Source organism: Dendrobates tinctorius, unplaced genomic scaffold, assembly GCF_039654945.1.
Source record: "Dendrobates tinctorius isolate UK_male_01 unplaced genomic scaffold, ASM3965494v1 ptg000028l, whole genome shotgun sequence".
Taxonomy (NCBI): Eukaryota; Metazoa; Chordata; class Amphibia; order Anura; family Dendrobatidae; genus Dendrobates; species Dendrobates tinctorius.
Window position 1 is genome coordinate 99,296,999 of NW_027361696.1, and position 23,002 is coordinate 99,320,000.

At 40.3% G+C, this 23,002-nt stretch overlaps 1 protein-coding gene across 22 annotated transcripts in view; it reads right to left on the bottom strand.

Moving 5' to 3' along the window:
* KCNMA1 (potassium calcium-activated channel subfamily M alpha 1) overlaps positions 1–23,002 on the bottom strand; it is an 867,158-nt gene that overhangs the window by 24,520 nt on the left and 819,636 nt on the right. For 13 of the 22 annotated variants that reach the window (XM_073571201.1, XM_073571216.1, XM_073571199.1 and 10 more), the window contains 5 exons: positions 18,714–18,827; positions 16,248–16,331; positions 10,595–10,725; positions 6,977–7,171; positions 3,794–3,912 (listed from right to left, as the gene is read on the bottom strand). In XM_073571201.1, the coding sequence (XP_073427302.1) occupies positions 3,794–3,912; positions 6,977–7,171; positions 10,595–10,725; positions 16,248–16,331; positions 18,714–18,827 (643 nt within the window). The remainder of the gene's footprint in view (positions 1–3,793; positions 3,913–6,976; positions 7,172–10,594; positions 10,726–16,247; positions 16,332–18,713; positions 18,828–23,002) is intronic. The other 9 variants (XM_073571213.1, XM_073571218.1, XM_073571217.1 and 6 more) reach the window with 1 other exon arrangement.

Here is a 23,002-nt window from a genome sequence, read left to right on the forward strand (position 1 = left end):
TTACACTTAGCGACGCACCAGTGATCCCGACAACGATACGACCGGGTAAGAATCGCTGGTGTGTCGCTAAATGGTCACTAGTAATCTGTCAAACAGTCAGATTTACCCAATGATGCAGCAATGATCCAGCGATCCGTATAATGACCTCGGCGGTCGTTGGGACCTTGTCACACAGCAGCGATTCTGATGACTCCCGCCTGCATCCATGATTTCTGAGTCGCTAACGAGGTCGCTCGTCGGTGTCAAACACAGTGATGCGCGCTGGCCAGCGGGACACCAGCGATCAAAAAATGGCCCAGGACATTCAAACACGATCAGCAACATTGCAGCGGGGGCCTGGTCGCTGCTAAGTGTCACACGTAACAAGATCGCTGGCGAGATCGCTGTTGCGTCACAAAATCAGTGACGCTTGAGCGATCTTGCTAGCGATCTCGCTATGTGAGATGGGGCCTTTAGTCTCCTAAGCCTTAGCACTTCAGGGGCTAAGGAAGGTATTTTGCAACAACTTCTTCCTATGGTTTTCTGGATGAAATGAACAGTCAGCCTTAGTACTTGGATGCATGGGCCGTTTGAGATGGAGGTCATAATTAAAACTTAGCAATATTGGTGGCTCTTTCTGACATGGTGGTAGAGGCACTGTCAGTGGCAGTCGAGGTAGTTGTGGCACTCAGGGCAAGAAATAAAGGTGGGAATTAGCGGGAAGGCTGGGCAAGGAGCCAAAGACATTTTGCACATTAACTCAACCAGTAAAATCATAGATGATAATGATGATTGTGTGGTGGACAAGAAATAGGAACCAAATCAGGATGGTGAGGAGGAGCTGTTAGAAGAGGCGTGGAGGGTAATAGTGCTGGAAAAAAAGAACGGAGCTGACATCAGACCTAAAGATATTCTAGTGATAAATAAGCTTCTTCTGCGATCAGATTAAGAGCAGATGATGCTGTAAGTGCTACTGATGGAGGAAAGCTCTGGTCATGGTGATGCGGTAATGGTTCTACATGCAGGCATCTCAGATGTAATCTTTTGTATTGTGCAGGCTCTAAAAAAATAAGAAAATAATCCAAAAGACATCCACGCTCTAATATACTAGAAACTACACCACAAGAAGCAACATTTCCTGCTCATTTGGGAAAAGCAAGCTGACAAGCAATATGAGCAAAGTTCAAGCTATGCTCTTACCCTCTCCTCTCAATCATCTTTCTGGTATTACATCCTCAAATAGTACCTTATCAGTGTCATCATCATCACCATCCACAACTACTACTTGTTATACTTTGTTGTACTGCCAGATATTCATCCCTGTGTATTGAGGAAATATATGTATGTGTACACTCTTAGTCATGCCCTTGTGTACCTTCTCACCACCCACCTGGTTAAGTTGATGGTGATGCATTAACTTTCATATTACTTAGTGGACTCCACTGCCTTTCAAGAAATGATGGCGTGTACTCAGTTTTGCTGAAATATACCTAGCCTCACAGAAAGGGGTACCTGATTTTTGCTCTCATGCGCATACATATACATCCACTCCCTGCCTTCAGTCATATTGTTTTTGCAAGGTAAAGTTGTAACAGTTTTATAGCTTGCGAGTATGGGCAATAATTCTAACAAAAGCTATGCAGTTATGTTGCTCATCTGCAATAATCAGGAAATAACATGTTGGATCGCACCCTGCAACTGCAACTGGGCATTGTCCTAAGCAACGCTGCTTGGAACATCTGGATGACTTTAATCTGGACAAAGTAATTTATGATCCTGCTTTGCGCACCTCCTGAATTTATTCTTGCGAAACTATTTAAATAAATATACACACTAAAAGAAGGTGGTGATCATAGCGAGAAGAGTGTCTGGGCATTTCAACCACTCTTGCTTAGCAAAACACCCTTACGAGTTTGCAAAGACAGAATGGTCTGCTCGAGTGGTGTCTGATTTGCAAAATCACTATATGCTGTAATTCAAGACGTCACATGTTGGTGCAGGTGTACGAGCAGATTAAAACTGTGACTAATTATATCATGCACAAGGCAGACAGGAGTTTAGGTTTCTTTGAAATCTGCTATTGGCAGCTGATGAGGGACGAATGTCGCCTACTGAAGCCCTTTGAAGAGGCTACTAAATTTGCAGTATGGACAACTGTGGCATCATTGATTACACCCCTTCATATTTAGATTGGGGAAAAAACACTGAAAAGAATGAATCAAGGGATGGAGGAAGAACAGTAACTTCTACATGTTCATGGCCACCCTGTTGTGGACACCCAAAGTCAATGTTGAATGCAGTGGTATGTGGAGATGGGAAAACAGGAAGAGGGAAAAAGATGATTAGAAGAGGGAGTGGATGTGGAGGGGGACATTGAGTTATCCGAGACACAGGCAAGGGATGTGGCTTATAGTCAATGTCAAATTGATAATGATAATGACAATGAGCATTATGGCCATCCATTACAGAGGGGTAAAGAGAGAGAAACCAGAGGGGACTTCGGTCATGGTGGAGAGCACGACAAGCTGTATGTTCGATTGCTTGTGGTATGACAGGTCTATCGTTAGCATAAAGATACCTATTGTATAGACTTGCTTTCAGACCCTAGCTATAAAAGCAAAATATGGGAATTATTTTGCAGTTTCTGAAAGAAAATCAAAATCGGGGCATTGCCAACTACGGTATGTTCTTTGTTGACCTGCGCTTGCTGTCTGCACGTTCAATCGGGAGGCCCTTCTCTGGTCTCTGTGGTGCCAACTCTTCACTGCCTGTGTCAGTTCTAGGGCTAGTAGAAATAGCTGAGAAAGCAGCAGCAATTCCAGTATATATGACATGATGGACCAGATGTTGTATCTGCCGCTGTGCCAACCTGACATACTTAAGTAAACAGACATTCTGCCAGATGAGCCAAGTTCAGTCCTACCTGGAATTTCTTTAGCAAAAAAGCTAAGCCCTAACCCCATCGATTTTTGGATCAGCAAACTGGAGCTATTGCAAGAAATGTCCCAATTTACCGTGGACATGCTGCCTTGTCCAGCCTGTCGTGTAAAGTCACTAATGGCGTTCAGTGCGGCAGGTGGCTTTTTCACACGCAAACATACCAAATTGCCCTCTGCAAGTGTAAAAAACTTGATATTTATCAAAATGAATTAGTCATGGATCAATGCCAATTTTCATTCACCCTTGGCCACGGCTGATTGCAATACTTAAATGAGTTTAAGTACCTGTCTTCCTACGCATTGTGTTCTACAGTATTCTGCTGCCACCTGTGCCACCCAGCTTGGCATCTCCTACCTGTCCATCATGTTCTGCTACCAGTACTGCCAGTGATGCCCTAAAAAACAGTATATTTCCTTGGAATCAATCAAATTCCAATCAAAATCTATACTGTCTGTCTGTGGCCATTCTGTTCTATAGCTTTACTGCTTGGAACCCTACAATGTACAGAGTAAAAGAAATCAAAACTGCTGTAAAAGAAGAAATGATTTCTGGAAGGCTTTTTAAATAATCACTGCTTATTCACTTTGAGGATAATTTTTGGATATCTTGGTAAACAGATATGACTTCTTCACTTTCAAAATGGTGAATCTGTTGCTTCTCCCCTAAAAAGGGACACTTTTTAGACAGCTTAACAAAAAAAACATTTCTTCTTCATTTCAAAACAGCAAATATTTTGCTGATCCAAAAATTGGGATAATGTTTGGACATCTTGAAAGCCATTGGTCCTTCTCTTTCCAAATAGCAAACCTTTTGCTACTCCCCAACAGTGATAATGTTTACACCACAAGTTGTCGACATTGTAACATTTACCTACCTTTTGGTACACTGGCTAGGTGTGCTCAGATGGGCATCACGTAACCGATATATGCCAAAGCAAAGCATGTTGTATGTTTTTAACGCTTTGCAATACAAATCTCCATAACATCCTCCATCCTACAAAAAGTAAAAGCACAGTAAGGTCAGACTTTGGGCACATATAGTAATATACAAGAGAATGTGTAAACAATGGAAGAACAATATATTCACTTTTTTATTTTGCAGATATCTCACCTAAATAAAATAAAGATCCTAAATAATCCAACTAAGTCAAGTAATCAAATCCAGATTGCAGTTCAGATTATTTTCCAGATTTGCTGCATTTTATATATGCACAAGTCTGATGAGCATTACAGGACAAGAATTATAATATAATTATATTAAAGGGGTTGTTCACTACCAGGACAACCCCTTCTTGAACTGAATTTTTGGCTCCAATACAATAAAAACTGTTATATTCACCTCTCGTGCTGGCGCCGTTCCAGCAATATCAGCGCTCTCATTTCCGGAGTTCTCTTGCGGTATTGTGACACGTGGTGCCTGGTGCCAAATCAGCACTGGGGTCACTGTCTCCGCCTTCGTACGGATTGAACATGAAGAGGAAGCCAGGGCTGCAGCTGATCCCTGGCTTCCTCTTTATGTTCAATCTGTACAAAGGGGAGGACAGTGACACCAACGCTGATTGTGTAAGAAGATGGACAGGACCGGGGGTACCTCTCTTACGCCGGTTCCGGAACTGTCGGGGCTGTCACCATTGCAGTACAGTGACTGCAAGCAGAGACCTGCTGTGTGCCGGCTGACTCCTACATCTGAAAGTGCCAGACACTCCAGGCTGGTTTTTGATCCACGCGTGCCACCTGAGACAGACAGGGTGACTTGCATAGAACTGTGTCCTACCTCACCCGCAGTTTTCTGCCAAGCTGAATCACACTGGGGCAACATCACAGACTACTCTTCACTCCGCACGAACAAATCCAGACCCAGGACCCCGCAAGAGACAGTGAGGACTCCTCGCCACCGTTAGGAACTGGATCTTCAACTTCTTCATGACGACCCCGGATCATCATGCCCCGATTGAGAAGGCGCCACCGTTGAACATTAGGACTCTGCAGCTAAGAAGCCGTCGGACTGATGAGTTTAACCCCTCATGAACAGTTGCTTTATCTATTGCCATTGTTATGTTAATCCGCCCTTATACCAGGCCTTTTCCTCCTGCCATATCCCTGTTTACCCATCACCTCCCTGCGTGGAGTAATCCCTTTGTTAATTCTGTACCCTGTTAATTCTTGTTCTGCCTCCTGTCCATCACTGCATGACAATTGGGTGCCAGGCACCACGTGTCACCACATTGCAAGAGAACTCCGGAACCGCAAGTGCTGACACCGCCAGAACGGCACCAGCACGGGAGGTGAATATAACGGTTTATATTTTATCGGGGCCAAACATTTAGTTCAAGAAGGGGTCGTCCTAGTAGTGGACAACCCCTTTAATGAGAAAAAATAATATCAACTAATAGCTGCTTCAGGGTTGCACAGCTTTTCTGACTATCGGAATAAAAGTCCTAAAATCTCCTTATATGTACGTACAGTACATACAGTTAGGTCCAGAATATTTGGACAGTGACCGGATCCTGGTGAATTGGGCTCTGCATGCCACTATTTTTTTTTATTTAAAATGAAACTATGATGCAATTGAAGTGTACAGACTTTTAGGTTTAATTAAAGGGGCTGAACAAAAATTCCCTGTGAAACTTTTAGGAATTGCAAACATTTTTCTACAAAGCCTCTTCCCTTCATGGGCTTAAAAGTAATTGGACAAATTAACTTTACCATAAATAAAATGTTCATTTGTAATACCTTGTAGAGAATCCTTTGCAGGCAATGACTGTCTGAAGTCTGGAAGCCATGGACGTCATCAAAAATTGGGTTTCCTTTTTTGTGATACTTTCCCAGGCCTTTACTGCAGTGAACTTCAGATGTTTCTTGTTTGTGGATCTTTATGCCTTATGTTTTGCCATAAGCATGTGAAATGCATGCTCCATGGGGTTGAGATCAGGTGATTGACTAGGCCATAACAGAAAATTCCACTTCTCTGCCTTATTAAACTCCTGGGTTTTGCAGTATGTTTTGGTCATTGTCACACAGTACTGTGAAGCACTGTCTAATCAACCTTGCTGCATTTGGTTAAATCTGAGCAGGATGTATCACCCTGTACACTTCAGAATTCATCAGGCTGCTTCTGTGTTCAGTGAGATCATCAATGAACACTAGTGCATTTGGAAGCCATGCATGCCCATGTCATCACACTGCCTCCACCATGTGTTACAGAGATGTGGTGTGCTATGGATCGTGAGCCGTTCCAAGCCTTCTCCATACTTTCTTCTTCCCATCATTCTGGTACTGGTTGATCTTCATCTGTCCAAAAAATGCTTTTCCAGTACTGGGCCAAGTCTAATCTGGCCATTCCATTTTTAAGGCTAATTGATAGCTTGCACATTATGGTGAACCCTCTGTATTTGCTCTCATGGAATCTTCTCTTTATGGTAGACATAGATACTGAAACACCTACTTCCTAGAAATGTCCTTCACTTGAGTGGATTTTGTGGAGGGGTTTTTCTTCACCATGAAAGGATTATGCGATCACTCACCACTGTTTGTCTTACGTGGACGTCCAGGCCTTTTTGAGTTCCCAAGCCCATCATAGCACTCTTTTTTATTTGCAGAATGTACCAAACTGTTGATTTGGCCACTGATAACATTTCTTCCATCTCACTGATGAATTTCTTCTTCTTTTTTCGGCCTAATGATGGTCTGCATGTTGTAGGTTTACAGGAACAGCTTCCAAATGCAAACGCCTCACGTGGGATCAGCTCCAGACCTTGTGCCTGCTTAATTCATGATGAATTAATGAGGGAATAGATCATGCAACCCATTAAAGAGCTTTAGAGATAACTGTCCAATTACTTTCGGTCCCTTTAAAAAGAGGCAGCTGCATAGTAAAGAAATGTAATTCCTAAACTTTACTCCAATTAGGATGTGATCAAGCCCAAATTAAAGCTGAGAGTCACCCTTTACGCTCACATTGATTATATAACTGTATCTTGACGACATTTGGTAAACAGCTAAAATGACAAAACTTATCAGAAATTTTAAAAAAGGAAGGATCAGTAACTTTTTCTTACCCCAAGGTCAGCAAATGGGCCATCATATAAAGCCAATTGGGCTACTCGGCAACGGTCCCTGTTAGCTAGAGTTTGTGGGGTGCTATACCCGCCCCGTAATGCATTCTCTTCTGCTATTAGGGCTTCTAACTCTGGTGTTGCTCCTCCAGTCACCAATGTTCGGATCAGAGTTAAAATGTTATCATTGAAGTATGTCTGGGAAAACACAGCAATTAAAAGACAGGTCAGCAGTGTGATCATATCCAGTGTTTACCAAGAGGTCATAAAGAATGTCTTCTCCTTCTGTAGGTCCATTGATTACGTGCACCCTACCTTTACTGCTGTTCCCTGTCACTTCTGTTAGTTATATCCATTAAATAGATTTACAAGGTTTGATGTGACAAAAACATTACCTCACACCCTTTAACCAATTGTCTGTGTATCAATAACAGGACATCTGGCTATGATAGAATAAGGCTGGCGGTTTTCTTTGCCTCAGGTCAGAAAAGGAGCACCAACAAAACCTTGGTCAGGGCAACAAGCTAAATCTTTGCCCAGGGTGAGGAAAATTTGTGTTCATTATCACACACTGCCAAATATACTATTTAAGGTATGCAAAAAAATATTTTAATTTTGGTACTTCATGCAGGATTTCAGCATAAAATTAAAGATTTTACTCAGACACTTTAAATCAAGAAAGGCTTTAACTGACCAGTATGGAAAGTTGACTATGCTGAACAACTATAGACACAAACTATGTGCAGTCCATTAGTTTTAGAATCTATTGCAGAGCTTTATTCACTCAATTACCTAGTGCAGAAAATATTTCCACGTAACAGTTAATAAAGGCATCAAGATGTGTAATTGCAGGCTACTGGGTGTAGATAAAGCATGAATGCCTTTTTAGACATGACACACATTGGTTTGGAGCCTACTTTTTGTGTTGCAAATGTCACAGCTGATTATCCCTCACTGGACTCAGGTCTTGGGTGCGGTTAAACTCTCTTTTAGCTGCTCTGACAGCAACATGTATCAATTAAACATTCAACTAAATGGTAGACAGCCGCGTGTCCTTTTAAAAAACTCTAGGGTATAAGGGAAGCTTACAAATTGTTGGCCGCACTGACAACCTGACAGTGACTGCACGCCCGAGCCCACAATGGATGTGTTAAATATTAATGTTGTGTCATGATGATGACTACTTCATTAGAATTGTCTCTATGCACTGTAGAAAGTGCACAAGTACAAGTTGTCAACCAGCAGACTTTGGTTTAAGGATCTAGTCTAAGCAGGGACCTTCTGGGGCATTAAGTCACAGATGAAATGAGCCATTATTAACACATCTAAAATCATTTAAATAAGCTTTAAAATACATTTGAAAAATGGTAATTAAAAACTGGAAAAAATGTTACATATTGTCTTTCCCTGGCTGCATCAAGATGCCTTAAAGGGACTTGCCTGCAGGGTTGTGCATAGTAACCTACAAACAGTGTCAGGTCGGCGCCGTTATGCTGAATAAAATGTCACCTTTGTTGATGAAATCCATCTTGTGCTTTTTAATCCTTATTTATAGCTTTTAGTTAATGATAAGCTTGTGTCCTAAGGCAGAGTTCATGTACAGTATGTGCTGCTCTGATTATATATTCATAATGCTGACTGTTGACAGGTCACTGCTCCCTCAGTGACCTGCCTCCTAGTTTGCATATTGAATGTACTAATGTGTGTGTATTTGAAAAAAACATGTCACTTCATCAAAATGGTGGAGCATGCGCACTATCACTTGTCAGTTAGTGCCTATTATCTTGCGCTGCTGAAAAGAAACAAAAATCACCATCAAAATGGCACCGTCGGCTGTGTCTGATGCTAATGCACATGCGCCGCCTCCGGTGCCATTTCGTTGTAGTGTAATTTCATTTTGTCTGCAGCAACTAGGAGCCGGCAGAGGCGCTTGTGCAGTAGTATCTGTTATGAATGAGTCACCGTAGGAGGCAAAAACAGAAATACTAGCTAAGTCCAGAAAACCAGAGAAGTTGGCAGCTATCGGATTGCAGACCCCTGAACCTATCAACAACAACTAGCTGTAGCCGTGGGGGGTTCCTATGGTGCCCTGGACCCCTCGATCACAGCCGCAGAACTACATAGCCTAAAGACAGAAAGGGAAATCTAAACTGCCCCAGAGCAGACTCCAAAGCAATAGGCAGCCCCCAACATATAATGACAGTGAAGTAAGATGAAAAAACACTCACACAGATAGAAAGATAGGCTGAGCAAATGATGGGGCCCAAGCTAACTAAATAGGACAGGATAGAAAAGCTGCTGTCTGCAATCCGCCAAAACCCTATCAAAACAAGAGCCAACAGACTGATAGGGAAAAAAGCCCTGAAGACGCTAGGCTTCAAAAAGACTATATCAGTACTCAGGTATTTTCTGAAGACAGAGCAAAAAGGAATTCAGCTCACCCCAGCAGGGAATGGCAGAAATCCAGAAAAACAAGGCAAAACAAAACCAAAATACAAATGGAAAAAGCAGAGCAGAAAACTTAGCTTTTGAGGAGCAGGAATCAGACTGGTCTCCTAGAATCCCTCTGAGAAATCACCAGCAAGGCAGAAGGGCGTCGGCTGCCTTATATCCAGTCAGCAATTCCAGTCACCCAGTCATCATCATCCTGCTCAGGTGCTTGGTAATCAGCCTCACTACCTTCCTTCACCAGAAGAGGGAGTTCATCAGACCTCAATGGTGAAGGGGAAAATGAACTCACAACAAGTATCTATCGGAACATGATACATGCTAATGCACAGGCATAGCCGACGACACCATTTTGACAGTGAATTTTGTTTCTTTTCTACTGACACTGTGTTTAGGTTACTATGCACAACCCTGCTGACAGGTTCGCTTTAAATAATCATATTTGTCCGAGTGTGAAAACCAACTGTGCATTTTGTCAACTTAAAAGCTGAAATATCTAGATGAAAATGTATTCCATGGAGTATTGAAAAGATTTGATAGTAGAAAATCCCCACTGTCATGCAAATTTATAAAATTCATAAATATCCCCCTTCATATGTTCTGGTGATTTTGGTACTGGAAAAAACAGTACTGGTGAGATCTGTGGTCCGTGTCTGAGTGCCATCCATGTGTACATGTGTACATGTGTGACATTCATGTGACATCCGTGTTATATCCGTGTGCTGTCAGTGTAACACATATGGAATGAAATGCAACACAGAAATTAAAAAGTGTTATGTATTAAAGATGTTCAAAGCTAGAGATAGTGATGAGGAAAAGACCGATAGATATAGTGTATGTAAACTTCTGGTTTCAACTGTATATTAGTTAGAGTTAGGCCCTACAGTAAACTTTTTTCTTGGTACCTTTTATCCAATCAGATGCTATTAATTATAGCATTCTTACTTTGCAACATTTTTTCCACACATGCCTAAAACTTTTGCACAGTATTACAGTGTTTTCAGATGTAATGATTTCTCAATGCGAACGAAGAGTTAATACATTTTGCCACTTGGCATCACTGAACAATTGGTCACTATAAAATATTATGACACAAACTTTTATCATAGAGAATAAAAAACATAAACATTAAAAAAAAATTGTGTCACGTATGGGGAAAAAAGTGATACTTACCGCACTCATGAGTGAATCCAGCACACTTACAGCAAAGGCAGTGCCACAGGCGAAAGGCTGCGTTAGGTATAGCTCAGTGTCTGGGTCATCATCATCATCCTGGTCCAGGAACTGAACATTGGAATCATTCACTGCAAGCCATAAAGACCATGTCATGAAGCCGGACAACATACAGTAGCAGTAGGCTGATTTAGTCTTTACCCATATAAATGCAACGCAACAACAATATTGTAAAATTCTTATATTTCTGACTAACTAAATTTAATCTAAGGGTATAAAACATACTCTTATATTTTCCATTTGGAAAGATCAGATGCTGATTCGTTAGAGATTCTGCATCAGCCATTCCAGGCTGTCCTTTAGGATTCTACACTGGAATCGCAGTTTGGCTTCCTGCAGTTCTGGATTTGGATTAGCCTCCTTGAGTGCAGCTACTCAACGTTTTTTCCTACAACATCAATTTCATATCCATGTTGTTACTATACCGAAATAAGTTTCCCAATGAAATCAATGAGAGGTGGTTTCTGGGCAAATTTCATGTGGATTTCAGTGTGGAATATACAATGAAATTCACATCAAAGAAACGCATAACAAAATAGTCCAAAACTAATAGCCACCTCAATTCAGCATATTATATCTCAATTTCTGCCACAAATTTGTGCAGACATAACAAAGGCAAATGGGCAAAAAATAGATGAATCAATAAAACCAATCATTTATTAATAAATTTCATAAAATTCTTTTTACAAGGAAATTTCTAAAAAAAGGGAGTACAAATGTAATGATAGATGCTCACAGAATTAAGCTTTATGCAACATAATCACAGAATGTTTTTTCCTTTTCTTTTTTAATTTTTTTACATACAAATTATCTCCAAATAGTGTTTATTACTTAAGCATAAATTCATAAGCTATATTTATATAAACTTCTGTCTAAATATTTTTAGGAAAAGGCCCAATAGTTCTAAAAGCAGAAGAAACACATCTTTGATTAAATAGTGTGAAATACACACTGCTGAAGGTAAATAACAATTGGGTTTAGCTCCCTAAAGAAATGTATGAGAGAGCCGCAGAAGTTTTACACATGTAAGTTGTTGTAAATTGCAAACAGGATTGCATTGTTACATCATGCAGGAATAGCTTATTTCAAACTGAATCAGTATAGCTGGCATATTAAGCAGGACACATGATTAACCTGTAGTTCTCTGCACTAGGCATTGGATATATTCACATTAAGGAGAAATTTTCTTTGCCGCACACACAGTTAGGTTGTTCCTTTGTCACAACAATTAGATACATATTTACACAATCAAGTAAGCTTATGCATTTTTGTTTATAAGTATTTGTAATTAATCAGAGAAACATTGAGAACAAAAGTCGCTACTATCTGAGCATTTATGCATTGTGATTACTCCATTAAGGATTAGTTAGCCTTGTCTTTGATTATCATGGTATACACATAGTATAGGGAGCTAAACCCAATTGTTATTTACCTTCAGCAGTGTGTATTTCACACTATTTAATCAAAGATGTGTTTCTTCTGCTTTTAGAACTATTGGGCCTTTTCCTAAAAATATTTAGACAGAAGTTTATATAAATATAGCTTATGAATTTATGCTTAAGTAATAAACACTATTTGGAGATAATTTGTATGTAAAAAAATTAAAAAAGAAAAGGAAAAAACATTCTGTGATTATGTTGCATAAAGCTTAATTCTGTGAGCATCTATCATTACATTTGTACTCCCTTTTTTTAGAAATTTCCTTGTAAAAAGAATTTTATGAAATTTATTAATAAATGATTGGTTTTATTGATTCATCTATTTTTGCCTATTTGCCTTTGTTATGTCTGCACAAATTTGTGGCAGAAATTGAGATATAAAATCAAAGAAACGCAGTCTGAAAAAAAATCTAAGCAATTTAATTCAGCTGCAGGCCTTGCTTGATGTATCTGCTACTTTTACAACTGGCAGCACTATCTATCTATCTATCTATTTATCTATCCCATAACTACCTACCCCATACAGTTGTGGCCAAAAGTATTGACACCCCTGCAATTCTGTCAGATAATACTCAGTTTCTTCCTGAAAATTATTGCAAACACAAATTCTTTGGTATTATTATCTTCATTTAATGTGTCTTAAATGAAAAAACACAAAAAGAATTGTCCTAAAGCCAAATTGGCTATAATTCCACACCAAACATAAAAAAGAGGGTGGACAAAAGTATTGGCACTGTTCGAAAAATCATGTGATGCTTCTCTAATTTGTGTAATTAACAGCACCTGTAACTTACCTGTGGCACCTAACAGGTGTTGGCAATAACTAAATCACACTTGCAGCCAGTTGACATGGATTAAAGTTGACTCAACCTCTGTCCTGTGTCCTTGTGTGTACCACATTGAACACGGAGAAATGAAAGAAGACCAAAGAACTGTCTGAGGACTTGAGAAACCAAATTGTGAGGAAGCATGAGCAATCTCAAGACTACAAGTCCATCTCCAAAGACCTGAATGTTCCTGTGTCTACCGTGCACAGTGTCATCAAGAAGTTTAAAGCCCATGGCACTGTGGCTAACCTCCCTAGTTGTGGACGGAAAAGAAAATTTGACAAGAGATTTCAACGCAAGATTGTGCGGATGTTGGATAAAGAACCTCGACTAACATCCAAACAAGTTCAAACTGCCCTGCAGTCCGAGGGTACAACAGTGTCAACCCGTACTATCCGTCGGCGTCTGAATGAAAAGGGACTGTATGGTTGGAGACCAGGAAGACCCCACTTCTTACCCCGAGACATAAAAAAACCTGGCTGGAGTTTGCCAAAACTTACCTGAAAAAGCCTAAACCGTTTTGGAAGAATGTTCTCTGGTCAGATGAGACAAAAGTAGAGCTTTTTGGGCAAAGGCATCAACATAGAGTTTACAGGAGAAAAAAAGAGGCATTCAAAGAAAAGAACACGGTCCCTACAGTCAAACATGGTGGAGGTTCCCTGATGTTTTGGGGTTGCTTTGCTGCCTCTGGCACTGGACTGCTTGATCGTGTGCATGGCATTATGAAGTCTGAAGACTACCAACAAATTTTGCAGCATAATGTAGGGCCCAGTGTGAGAAAGCTGGGTCTCCCTCAGAGGTCATGGGTCTTCCAGCAGGACAATGACCCAAAACACACTTCGAAAAGCACTAGAAAATGGTTTGAGAGAAAGCACTGGAGACTTCTAAGGTGGCCAGCAATGAGTCCAGATCTGAATCCCATAGCACACCTGTGGAGAGATCTAAAAATGGCAGTTTGGAGAAGGCACCCTTCAAATATCAGGGACCTGGAGCAGTTTGCCAAAGAAGAATGGTCTAAAATTCCAGCAGAGCATTGTAAGAAACTCATTGATGGTTACCGGAAGCAGTTGGTCGCAGTTATTTTGGCTAAAGGTTGTGCAACCAAGTTTTAGGCTGAGGGTGCCAATACTTTTGTCTGGCACATTTTTGGAGTTTTGTGTGAAATGATCAATGTTTTGCTTCATTCTCTTTTGTGATTTTTTCATTTAAGACAAATTAAATGAAGATAATAATACCAAAGAATTTGTGTTTGCAATCATTTTCAGGAAGAAACGGAGTATTATATGACAGAATTGCAGGGGTGTCAATACTTTTGGCCACAACTGTATCTATCTATCTATCTATCTATCTATCCATCACATATCTATCCATCTCTCTATCTATTATATATCTATCTATCACTATCCCATGTCTATCTATTATTTCTCTCTATCTATCTCTCTATCTATCCCATATCTCTCTATCCATCTCTCTATCTATCCAGCTATCTATCTCTCTCCCTCTACCCATCTTTCTCTATAGTTGTCCATCTCTCTATCTCTATCCATTTCTCGATCTATCATCACTCTCTCTCTCTATAGCTATCTCTCTATCCAGCTACCTATTTATCCATCTCTCTATCTCTCTCTCTATATATCTACCTATCTATCTGTATCCATCTATCTATCACACCTAATCTATCCCATCTATCCTACATATAAAACATATTGAAATACTGAGGCACAGGTCACTTATGTCTCAAGCACCTCATGGCTTTGCATTATTATAGGAGGTCAATCAAATATTATTGCCAAGAATATATAAAATATTCTCACGGGTAATATATGTATGTAAACATGCATAGATGAAGCGTGTAGCAGGTATGTCCGCAGTGTAGATTTATCCTGTACTGCTTCAGCAAGTTTCTTCCTGCTGCACAAGTCTCAGAACCTTCCACTGCCCCCAAGAAAAGCTGGCTATCTGCTCTTCAATAACCTAAGAGCTTGATCACACTAGAGAAGTCAGAAATGAGAAACAAACACTAGGAAAAAAGCTGCGAGGCATATGGAATCTGGAGTTTTTTGCCTTTTGAATCATGTCTCCCTTGTCTGAACAGCCAATCATACTGACAGACAAACCGGAGCTAGGGGCAGCCAAGGTATCAGCTCGGTTATAAGAAAACATTCTGTATCAGAGGTTATTGTGATCAAAGCCATACTGATGTTGGCGTGAGAGCCACGAACAGAAAATCGTTACAGAAGATGCAAACCAGTTCACTTAAAAACTAGAGCCACACACAAGTACAGAACAGAAGCAACCAGGACCAAAGCACTGCATGATAATGCTGGAAAGGCAATGTTTCATTGACAGCCAAAAGAAAAAAAAAAGTTTTGAAAACACTAGATGTGAAATAAAACAAAAGACCACAAAAAATATTTATAAATACAGTCAGTTATATGCAGATCAGGGGTGCAACCAGACCAACAGCAGAAGATAAAGCTGTTATATCTATCTCCTTCGGTACCAGATACTATCAAATCAACCAGAGTTGCCAAGGGTCCAGACAATCCTGGACTGTTTGCGAATTTCAAGTATTTTTTCCCAGTGTCTATGAGAAAAAAGATGTCTAGGTGATTTTTTTCTTAGAGGATGGTGCAGATCATTCTGAATGTAATTATCATTTTATTTTTAGATAAGTTGCCCAGAAAAAAACAAAAAATACAAGTTGGCAACCATACAAAGGATTCCCTCTCAAACAGACGTTTTTCAGGCCACAGACTTTCCTCACATGGTCATGGTTGTGCAACTTGTTGGATCACTTGATACGATCTATGAGGAAGGACTGCTTAACCTTCACATACACACGTGGTCAAAATTGTTGGTACCCCTCATTTATTGACAATTATTACTTTTGTCAGAGTCAAGTTATTTCCATAACCATTGTGGGTTATTCTGTTATTAAACGTGGGGTACCAACAATTTTGACCACGTGTGTACAATGTACAGAAAGCATTGTGGGAAAAGCCTGGGAGAAAGAGCCCATAAAACTGTTAGCGCGTTTTCTCAATAAAAACATTATTTCTTTTTTAAGGAAATGATTATATTAATACAGAGAAAAGCAAAAGGTAGAAAACTAAAAAAAAACTACAGGGAGAGTTCAAATGACTCTAGCCACTAACATGTCTAAGGGCAGAACCAATTTAGCATTTGATCTCAGAGCAATTTTTTTCAATATTTATTTTTTATATATATTTTAAACTCAGTTTCCTGGTTGCGCCTCTAAAGGGGGCAGCCATATAATATCAACAGCCACAACAAGGTAAAGAAAGAAGAGACGCTTCTTCTTACCCAACTCTGTAATTATTGGTATGTGAGTTCCACTGTTTTTTTCCTGACTGAATGAAATCAAAGGTAGCAGTTTGCCAGGCTTAGCTGAAGGGGCAAGTGTTAGAAGGGTACAAGGCAGGAGGGGATCAAAGAGAAAAGACAGAAAGAGTGTGAGGTAATAAGGCAGCTCAGTGAGTGAGCAGGTGAAAGGGTACACACACAAAGAAGGAAGAGAGTAAAGCAGAGGGCAGACAGTTGTGAAACCAGTAAAACAAATTGCAAAGTCATCTCATATACAATCTATGGCATTGCATATGAGGAACATGTAATATATACTATATAAAGTTAAAAGATATAAAGTCCTATATATATTTATGGTTGCTGCCTATTATAACGTTAGAAACACAACCCAATATTTCCATATACACTCCTCACCATTGAAAATGTAACACTAAAGGAAAAGTCATGGAATTGTGGAAATCACAGGATGGAGACATGCTACTGAAATGCAAATGATGGAAAAACGGGAAACATCATTTTCAGGTTGCTCACAGTAGCAAAAGCAATATGCGGCCTGGTGGCTGCATAAGAAGTTCTAAGATAAAATCAATGTAACAATGAGCTATTAGCTGAACCCACTAGTCTTCATTACCACCCAACACCATAATCCGGAAGTAGCAACGATGTTATGTTCACCTGTGAAGGCCTCTTCTTGGCATTGGTCTCCAGACCAATATTTAGCATTCAATGCTTCCAAAATAAAAGCAAGACTCCTCACTAAAGAGGATTACAGCCTTCATTGCTGTCTTGCTCTGCACTGTGATAGTCTTTGAAAGTCGTGAGGTCACTTGTATCTAGACGTCTGGCTCGTAGTGCAATGTTGTGATGGTTTGTGTAGACACTCTACAATGCCTTAATGTTGGCATGTGATGTCCAATTAAACTTGCAGCACAGAACCATTTGAAATTCTAGAAGCAGTAGTACAGCCATTTCTTCAAAGTGTCCCAGTTTTTCAGCATGACAACTCCAGGTGGCATGCTGCTCATGCTACTGTGAGCAGGTTACAAAGCCAAAACGTGCTACCAAAACCTGCAGCATTTCCTGATTTGTTCCCCTTTGAGCAGATCTGGGTTATTGGTTGACAACTGTAAAAGGAGCTGTCAGCAGTGGATCTTGATGATTTGCCCAAATGCATTCAATGAGGCAGAACATTCCTCACAGTCATTAATAACCTCAATGATATCAGCCAAGACGTGCAAGGATTCCTGCATGTGGTACTCATACTTGATACTAAATAAATCAAGAGGTTTTGGAAATTTTTCTTTCCATATTTTCATCATTTGCATATCATTAACATGTCTATCCATCCTGTGATTTCCATGATTTGATTACATTTCTTTCTTGGAGTTGCAATTTCAATATTGAGGAGTGCGATTGCAGTCTTGTCAACATGCATTCAAAGCGTGAGGCCAAACAAAGCAACCACAATTCTGCCAAAACACCGCCGCTATGTGTGGCCCCACTCTAATACATATCAATATAATGATTTTTTTTAGTATTAACTTCTCATTAATGTCTCATAGATTTATTGCATGTTTACTTGAAAAGCTGAAATTTCTTAACATTTTTAGCTGGTAAAGAGATAATAATATACATATGTATATTAATGAGGGGACAACCTGCCATCCTATATAAGCTATGGCTCTCATAAGCGGCACAGCAATATAAGCATCCAAACATATACTGGCAAGATCAGTGATTAAATAAACTAAGGTTTTCTAAAAGCACCACTCCAGCATTTTTTTTTTCTTTCAGTGCTGGAGTGGTGCTAATAATGTTAGCTCCCTGCCCTTAGTATTATACTTACTATCTGCCATCTTCAGCTCTTCCTGGCACTGCTCCGGTCCAGCTCCCCATCTTGTGACTACAACTAAGTCATAGGTAACAGACACTAGCACTCAATGTAAGTCTATGAAAGACTCGTTCTGGCCCTATTTTGGCTTCCACATACTTACATTGAGTTGTGACTGCCCGATCGCCCAGCAAACACTGGAGGGATCAGGCAGGTCATAAACTGCTGAAGACTACCGGAGAGTTACAGAAGACAGCAGAAACAGAGTATAATACGATGAGCAGGGAACTTACATTAGTGACATCACTCCTGCAGTAAAATTAAAAAAAGCTGGATGGAGTGGTGCTTTAAAATTATTTAAACGGAAAGCATGCCAAAGCGATATATATGGCATTCGTGTGATGTCCATTGTTTTTCATGGTCCCTTTTATTAGAATGGGCGACATTCATCCATCTTTTTAATTGTGGACCATCGTCCATAAAAAAATAACATGTTAAATAAGCCATGGACAATAAAGTGTCTGTAATAGCCTTTTAACATATTCCTACCAGACATATGTGAAGAAGACCTTATTCAGTCATTTCTAGCTCAAGTTCTGCATTGCAACAATGGATTCCCATAGAAAGCAGCTTACCAAGTTCAGTAATGATTGGAATGTTGGCCCCTGTGGTAATTGATGGCTGCCTTGCTACACCATGCACTGGACTGTTGTCGGGAGAAGATCGGTCCATCCCTGGTGGTGTAAAACCTTAAAAACAAAATGAGCAGATCGCAATAGTTACAAATATATAACAAGTTACATAATACATGTCTTAATTTGAGACTCAGGCGAATAAGGGGTTGTACGGTATTGGAAACATATGTCTGCCCAAAACAAAGTCACAGCTCTCTGTCAGACTGATATTGTAGCTTCGCTGACGTAAATGAGGCTGAACTGCAATTTCACACAAAACCTGTGCTCTAGTGTGGCGCTGTTGCATTGCTTCTTGTCCAAAACTATGCTTTTCTGGAAGACTCAACTCATCCATGTATTGTGTGGATGTCTTTTCGATTTCTGAAACAACACCTAATGCTTTTCTTTCTCCTCTTGGTGGGTTCACAGAGGAACTGTATACTGCAAGGTGTCAGGTTTAGAGTTGGCCAAATTTATTTGAGTGGATTGAATCCAACTTGAACTTTACAGAAATCCGTATTCTCCAGAATGCGGATCTTTTTTATCTTTTTTAATTTCCTCTGCGCAAATTCAGCAAAAACACCCTAAAAAAAAACTAACACCTCACCTCTCTGACTACCTCTGCTACTGGTCTTCCCCTTATAGTCTATGGCACCTCTTCTTACCACCATGACTCTTCATGTTAGACCAGGAGGACCCCTGGCCTTAAGCAGGCCTGGGACTTCTCTGTGATTGCACAAAGTAAGGTCAGAGCGACGTGTTTGTCATGACATGAGCTTGGACCTCCAACTGCTACTAAGCGCAGACCTTAGTGCACACATGCTTAGGGGCATCCCAGGCCTAGTAGTGGCTGGAAGACCTGGCCTAGTGTGAAGATGTTTGGGATTCAATGAACAAAGGCAGTAAGAAAAGGCACCAAGGACTGTACAGGGGACAGTGAGCTATTAGTTGTAATACTCATCTTAGTTTTAATACTCATCTTATGTTTATTATACCCTGAGGTATCTCCAGACGCTAACACATAATACAAGACGTTTAATCTGCTGAGAATAAATTAGCTGCAAATCAAATTTTCTGGTAAATCCTCATCATTTGGCAAATTTAAATCTGTTTCTTTTTTAATTACCTTTTTACTAAACAAAAAATCACACAACACCTTTAATTTTAATTTTTTTAAAAATAACCACAGACAGCACAAGGACTTTAGGGCTCTCGCACGAAAATCCGGCACTTCCGCCGGCACTGGGACCGGAGCGTGCAGCTACATGTATTTCTATGCAGCCGCATGCTCCGGTCCAAGTGCTGGCGGCACTGCCAGGTTTTCATGCGAGAGTAAAAAATGGATATGTCTAAATAATTTTTGCAAGGACACATGGTCCACAAAAAAACATGGGCATGTACATAGACTATAATGGACACATGTTCTATCTCTGAAAACCACATACAGATCACATGCATGAGAAATGGACATCTGAATGACACCTTACATTGACAACTGAAGGAATCTGCAGATGGTCTTGATGCCTTTTTTATTTACTGATGATTATATTTTGGAATATTTGCCAACAACCACCTTGGCCTTGTATTCTTGTATTCCACAATGCACAAACACGTAACAATAATCCATCTGAATAATCATCTGAGAGTGGCCCAGCAATCCTAAAAGCCACAATCTATCCCCCTTTCCCCAACAATGTGACAGAGACTGGATGGAGTAGAAGCAGGTGTAGAAAGGCTTAACAATTCGGACTTTCTAAGCATTTAACACCCACCAGAAGCCTTCAGAGGGGTCTCTACACATTCCTTTTTATATACTAACAGAATAGGAAAAAAAAACATTATTTCCAGCTCTCAAACGCAAGCAGTGACCCTGATTTTCCTGCTATGTGACAAGTCTGTGCCTTCAGTGAGTGATGGCACATGTATAATGCAAGGCCTTGCACAGACACATCCATCAAGAAACGCTGACTGCTGGAAAGCACAGCTGGGAGGAGAAATCACGGCCACTCCAATCTCAAGATGGTTAACAAGGCTACAGCAAAGTGATGTCATTTAAAGCTGTAAGCGCTCGCTGCAATATTCACCATACACCATTGCGCACATGCAAAGGCCATTAAATACCATAGTAATTGCTATTTTATTATAGCTTGATAACAATTGCTGACCTAAGTGATGACTGCTGCTATTGATTACGGTATCTGTCTGAATACAGTCTGAGAAGCACTGACTTCATAGTAGACATGGGCAAGCAGAATGAACTGCATTGGTAGCAGAAGCCGTGCTTTAAATCACATTGCCCTCTGGTGGCTGCCCAAGGTTTATCATAAGTTGTGTCTGTCGTTACAGGGTTCTTTTTGCAGGATTGCAGTCTTGGTTATTATTTTACGATATTTACACATAATGCAGCTGGGTAGAATAAATCAGACGTGACCGACGGGACAATATATATTTAAGTTCAGAGATAGAGGATGTAAGATTTACTATTGACATATACACTATATACTGTATAATATAAATGCTGTTCTCTCTATGTTTTTGGTCAGAACCGAAACATTTTTAAGCAAAACCCATCTAGGCAGAGGTACAGTGTCTGCTCATTGATGGAAGAATTTGGTAAAGAATCCCATACTTGCAAAGTATGGCATTGCTCTGTATGCTGTGTGACTATGATTCCACTTGATACACCATTCAAGTTATCCACATAAGGCTGGAGTCACTTTTAACGTATAAAAATACAGTCCGTTTTCTACGGAAGAGAATCGCAGAAATTTCCCTGAACAGTGATCAGTATGTCATCCGTATGCAATACGAGGATGAAATTTTCTCGCATCTAAGCATTCGTATGGCATCCATAGGGCGAGATTTTCTCACCGGCTTTGAAAATGGATATACAATGGATCCATGGCCTCAAATATTCGTGAAAACATATATACAGTCTATATATATATATATATATATATATATATATATATATATACGCCTTATCGTGTCTGTAACCGAAATCGCGGGCCGCTGATTGGTCGCGGCCGCCAGGCCCCCGCCAGGCCGCAACCAATCAGCGACAGGCGAAGCTGTTTGTAACGGTTTTAACTGCTGTGAACAGGTGTGAGTGCCTGTTCAATGCAGTTAAAACTGGTTTGAATCACTGACTAGTAGCCAACTTACGATTTTACTTAAAAAATGCTTTGCCCCAATTAATTTGCACAGCACTGTGTATATATATATATATATATATATATATATATATATATATATATATATATATATGTCAGTGGGAAACATATATACATTTATATTTCATGCAGAGCTAGATAGCAGAATAGCCGATAATTCAATTGTTGGCTTCTGTAAAATCATTACACACTCCGACAGGATATGAGACATGATTTACATACAGTAAACCATTGCATATTCGTTAGATTTATATATGTCCCTCACTAATAATGTTAGTAGTGTGTGTGTAAAATTTTGGAGCAGTAGGTGTTAAACTAAAGGATTAATTCACAAAAAAATACTTGCGTGGGCTCCTTCGCAATTTTCTCCACCAGAGAGGGCAAGCCAGTGACTGAGGACAGAAATTAATAGCCTAGAGAGGGACTATTGTTTTTGTGCCCCCCTTGGCTAAAAAAAAATCTGCCCCCAGCCACCCCAGAAAAGATGCATCTGTAAGATTCGCCAATTCTGGCACTTACCCTCTCTCTTCCCATTGCCCTGTAGCGGGTGGCATATGAGGTAATAAGGGGTTAAGGACCCGTTACACTAAGTGATATCGCTAGCAATATCACTATAACGTCACTAGTTTTGTGATGCAGCAGCGATATTGCTAGCGATATCGCTATGTGTGATACTTACCTCCGACCAGCTCCCCTGCTGATTATCGCTGATCGCGTGAGAACGTCCTGGGCCATTTCTCGTCAACCACTTCCTGCTGGGCTTCCTGCTGTGGCAACGAGCGACGCGTGGACGCGGGCGGGAGGACGTCAGGATCGCCTTGTCTGACAGGTAAGTAGCGACCCCCGACCGCTGCTATGTTGCTGGTGAGATCTGCCTGTTTGGCAGCTCACTAGCGACCACTTAGCGATGCACCAGCGATCCTGACCACGTCATATTGTGGTCAGGATCGCTGGTGCATCACTAAGTGTAACGGTACCCTTAATGTCACCTTGCTATTGTAAGGTGACATTAAGCCTGGTTAATAATGGAGAGGTGTCAATAAGACACCTATCCATTATTATTCCACTAGTCTGAAA